Source organism: Babylonia areolata, chromosome 1, assembly GCF_041734735.1.
Source record: "Babylonia areolata isolate BAREFJ2019XMU chromosome 1, ASM4173473v1, whole genome shotgun sequence".
Taxonomy (NCBI): domain Eukaryota; kingdom Metazoa; phylum Mollusca; class Gastropoda; order Neogastropoda; family Buccinidae; genus Babylonia; species Babylonia areolata.
In genome coordinates this window covers 90,338,672-90,343,671 of record NC_134876.1, presented here as the reverse complement: position 1 = coordinate 90,343,671, position 5,000 = coordinate 90,338,672, and the positions used below count along the sequence as shown (strand labels likewise).

At 43.0% G+C, this 5,000-nt stretch overlaps 1 protein-coding gene across 2 annotated transcripts in view; it reads left to right on the top strand.

Annotated features, from left to right (window-relative positions):
• The window catches only part of LOC143289116 (ras-related protein ced-10-like), a 35,853-nt gene that overhangs the window by 25,231 nt on the left and 5,622 nt on the right, over positions 1-5,000 (top strand). The window contains exons 3-5 of one of the 2 annotated variants that reach the window (XM_076597991.1): positions 1-6; positions 1,940-2,002; positions 3,338-3,385. The exon at positions 1-6 is cut by the window's left edge and continues 112 nt beyond it. In XM_076597991.1, the coding sequence (XP_076454106.1) occupies positions 1-6; positions 1,940-2,002; positions 3,338-3,385 (117 nt within the window). Of the gene's footprint in view, positions 7-1,939; positions 2,003-3,337; positions 3,419-5,000 lie in introns of both variants that reach the window. The other variant, XM_076597981.1, reaches the window with a different exon arrangement.

Below are 5,000 nucleotides of genomic sequence, written 5' to 3'. Positions count from 1 at the left end.
CACACGGTCAGTTTGCCCAACAGCAACGGTCACTCAGTAACAAACAAAACCCAAGCAAACAACAACAATAACACAAAAAAAAAATCACACACACACACACACACACACACACACACACACACACACACACACACACACACACACACACACACACATGGTTTTGGCTTGTTTTCTTCTTCTTGTTTTTCATTGACGGGCAAGTTATGAGAAATGTAAGGAAATGCAGTCGACTCCCTTTTCTATGTCTTTACTTTCTTTGTTTGCTGTTTAACCCCTTGACTGCCTAGCCTTGGTGACACAAGATCAGTGTAGCCATGACTGTGAAAGGCAGTTGCTATTGTTTTGCGTGTATCAGTGTAGCCATGACTGTGAAAGGCAGTTGCTATTGTTTTGCGTGTATCAGTGTAGCCATGACTGTGAAAGGCAGTTGCTATTGTTTTGCGTGTATCAGTGTAGCCATCACTGTGAAAGACAGTTGCTTTTTTTTTTTTTTTTTTTTTGCGTGTATTTCTTTTTGTGATGTCACGGATTTCATTGAACAAAAGCAAGGCCATCCCATGAGGAAGAAGACCTGAGGCGGAATCCTGACCTGTATGTCTTGTCTTGTCGTGTTGAGGTGACTGACAGTAGACATGCTCGCCAGCAGCTGCCCAGGGGTTGTGGATGTTATCTGTGCGTGTGTGTGTGTGTGTGTGTGTGTGTGTGTGTGTCGGGGCTGTGGGGGGGGGGGGGGGGCGGGGCTACCGTTGTGCATTGTCCTCACAAGGTTCAGGTTCCTGGCTTTCATGATTGGTGGGGTGTTCGACTTCCATTTCCCCCTTAGCTTTATATGTCATCGTTAGTCATGTCATGTGTTTTCTCTTACTTGACCACTCCCTTCCTTCCTTCCTTCTCTCTCTCTCTCTTCTTCCATCTCCTCACTCTCTCACTCGCTCTCCCTTTTTCTATCACACACACACACACACACACACACACACACACACACACATTCTCTCTCTCTCTCTCTCTCTCTCTCTCTCTCTCTCTCTCTCTCTCTCTCAGTCTCTTAAGTTTCACTATTCCCTTGAATTTTTTCCGAAATCTGCTACGCTTGTCTCATGTGTGTCTCTCTCTCTGTCTCCCGCTGTTCACCGTATCTCTCACAACATCCTTTTCCCCACAGATCTTGGCTGTTGAGCTTTTGTGTGTGTCAAACCTCCCATTGCCTTCAGAGGTTTATTTGTCTGTTGTGTTTAGTATGTTCAACAGTTTACAAGCGCGTGTATAATAAAGGGGACGGATTGGAAGTTATAAGCTATGGGCTGAACTCTCCATCCTTAAGCACGAACTCTATCCCCCTCCCCCTCTGTCTGTGTGTGTCTCCTCCTCTCCCCTCCCATCACACTTCCCCTCCACTCTCTCTATCTCACACATTTTCCATTCAGTTTTCTGTTTTCCTTCTTTTTTTGTCTCTCTCCTCTGTCTTTTCTTCCCCTTTGTACCACCAAGCTGCCTGCACAGGGAAAAGGTATCAGATTTGATTGTATCGGTCGGCTACACTCCAGGGCAGGATCTCCTCCCCCCCCCCCCCCCCGCCCCCCGTCTCCTTTTCCCCTCTTTTCTTCTTCTTTTTCCTCGTGTAGCCATTTCTCATGGTTTGACGACCATGCGCGTGACTGCTAGATTACGGACATAAATGCAAGTGAAACGTTCAGTTTAAAAACAAATGTTGATGGTGAATTAACTGTAACACACCTAAAACACATGCACGAAGAGACACACACACATGAGAGGTGACAAAGAGACAGACATATTTCCTCCCAGTCAGAGGGGGAAAGGATAGAACAAACAAGGATGGAGAAATGGAGAGGGAGGGGGTTGGGTGGGGGGGGGACAAAAGAGGAGAAACAGACCGATGCCCTGAAGAACTCTGAGACCAGCGTCTATTCCTGTGTTGCAGGACGTCTTCATGATTTGCTTTTCCTTGACGAGCGAGACAAGTTACAAGAACGTGAAATCAAAGGTAACTACTCTTCGTAACTTTTCACACAATTTGCATCATCTTTTTTTTTTTTTTTTTCTTTTTTTTTCTTTTTCGTGGGTGAGTGGGTGGGGAGGTGGGGTATTGTGTTTACTGTATCGTGTTGACTTTTGTTTTGCCGCAGTGTTGTTTGAGTAGTAGAAAATTCGGACGCTTATTCGTGAGCGTTTAATGGTGAGTGTACTGACCAGTGTGAAATCCGTTCTAGAATGTAATAATGTATAGTTGTGAAGCTTTTCTGTCTTCAATCAATATGCATATATATATATATATATATATATATATATATATATATATATATATATATATATATATATATATATGCACATATATACATACACCACACACGCGCGCGCGCACGCACGCACGCACGCACGCGCACACACTGTCACACTCTTAATAATCGTCGCTCCTCCACCATGTGTCTTGTTTCCACCACCCACCACACAGCCAGCTTTGCATTGTCCTGTATCTTAAATGAAAACCATAACGTCTCATGAAAATAAAGCATTCTGTTCAATTCTTATCTATTCTGTTTCATAATGCTCCGTTCTATTCTGTTTCATAATGCTCCGTTTTATTCCATTCTATTCTGTTTCATAATGCTCCGTTCTGTTCCATTCTGTTCTGTTTCATAATGCTCCGTTCTATTCCATTCTATTCTGTTTCATAATGCTCCGTTCTATTCCATTCCATTCTGTTTCATAATGCTCCGTTCTATTCCATTCCATTCTGTTTCATAATGCTCCGTTCTGTTCCATTCCATTCTGTTTCATAATGCTCCGTTCTGTTCCATTCTATTCTGTTTCATAATGCTCCGTTCTATTCCATTCTATTCTGTTTCATAATGCTCCGTTCTGTTCCATTCTATTCTGTTTCATAATGCTCCGTTCTATTCCACTCCTATTCTGTTTCATAATGCTCCGTTTCTATTCCATTCCTATTCTGTTTCATAATGCTCCGTTGTGTTCCATTCTATTCTGTTTCATAATGCTCCGTTCTATTCCATTCTATTCTGTTTCATAATGCTCCGTTCTGTTCCATTCTATTCTGTTTCATAATGCTCCGTTCTATTCCACTCTATTCTGTTTCATAATGCTCCGTTCTATTCCATTCTATTCTGTTTCATAATGCTCCGTTGTGTTCCATTCTATTCTGTTTCATAATGCTCCGTTCTATTCCATTCTATTCGGTTCCATTCTATTCTAATATATCATTTTCCATTATATTCTGTTCTGTTCTATTTCATTCTATTCTACTCTACTGTATTCTATTTCATTCCACAATGTTCTGTTCCGTTCTGTTCACCCCCCCCAGTGGTACCCGGAGATCCGTCACCATGACCCCCACGCCCCCATCGTGTTGGTGGGTACCAAGCTGGATCTGAGACAGGACAGGGTCTGTGTGTGTGTGTGTGTGTGTGTGTGTCTGTGTGTCTGTGTGTGTGTGTGTGTGTGTTGTGTCTGTGTGTCTGTGTGATTGTGTGTGTGTGTGTGTGTGTGTGTGTGTGTGTGTGTGTGTGTGTGTGTGAGTGTGTGTGTGAGTGTGTGTGTGTGTGTGTGTGTGTGTGTGTGTGTGTGTGTCTGTGTCTGTGTGTCTGTGTGTCTGGTTGTGTCTGTGTGTCTGTGTGATTGTGTGTGTGTGTGTGTGTGTGTGTGTGTGTGTGTGTGTGTGTGTGTGTTTAAGAGAGAGTGATTGTGTGTGTGTGTGTGTGTGTGTGTGTGTGTGTGTGTGTGTGTGTGTGTGTGTGTGTGTGTTTTGTGTTGTGTTGTGTTGTGTTTTGTGAGTGATGCGGATACGTTGTTTTAAGATTTTTTTTTTTTCCCCACGTGTTTGTTCTTTACATTCATTATATCTTATTGATGCCACATGTTTTGTTGTTCAGTGTGCTGGGTGAGCCAAGGGGCAAGCGCTATATAAATGCACACTGACATTGGCTTCAGATCCACTCTGTTTCGGCGTCCCCGCACAACGATACGCTCCCAGGCTGACAATGGAGTGTTTGGATATGGGGACGCCGAAACAGAGTGGATCTGAAGCCGGGTAGCGTATCGTTGTGCCGCCGACCCGCTATGCCGTCGACCCGTTTACGGATTGTCTTTTGTCACAAAAAAGTTTGTTTGGGACAAACATTGGTTGTGATGATCTTTTATTTCTTTTTGAGTGTGATTGGGTATGTGTCTGTGTGTGTGTATGTGTGTGTGTGTGTGTGTGTGTGTGTGTGTGTGTGTGTGTGTGTGTGTGTGTGAGAGAGAGAGAGAGAGAGAGAGAGAGAGATTGTTTGACAATGGGTCTGCGGTAATATGATTTTATTCCCTTTCGGTACCAGGGCATTTTACATTTGCAGTACATTGGAAGATTGTTTCCGCCATTTCCTTGTTTTGGGCTATAGATACTAGTGGAGAAATGATCTGTACAAGAAACTTTCCTTTAAAATTCGTTTCTAGCACACTTTTTTTCTTTTTGCTTGTTATTGGTTTTGTTTCTCATTAAAAATGTAGAAAATTGAAAGTATTACATTTGTCCTGAATACATATTTTTTATCATTTAGTTTGCATTTGCACGAGCCCGCCTCTAAATGGCGAGTTTTAGTGTCATTCAGTGTTTACATCATAATATACGTCATTTGTGAAAACTGCTACTGTCATATATCACTTTTCACGCGCATGTGATGAAAAGCGAAAGGGGATAAAGCGGGATAGCGGCATAGCGGGTCGGCGGCATAGCGGGACGGCGGCATAACGGGTACCCCCCGTCAGTCAGCGCTCTTTCTCTCTCGGTCTCTGGACCAAAGACATGGACTGAGCTGCCCCATTCACCTCATCATAACTATGCACCGAGCTCTCTCTTGTGTGGCCTTAAAACCTATACCTTTTTTTTTCTTCAAATAAATAAGTAAATAACTAACTAAATAAGTGAGATAAAATTAAAAAGAAATAAAGCTCCCCTTCCTGCTTCCTGTCTACACGGTCTCTAGCTT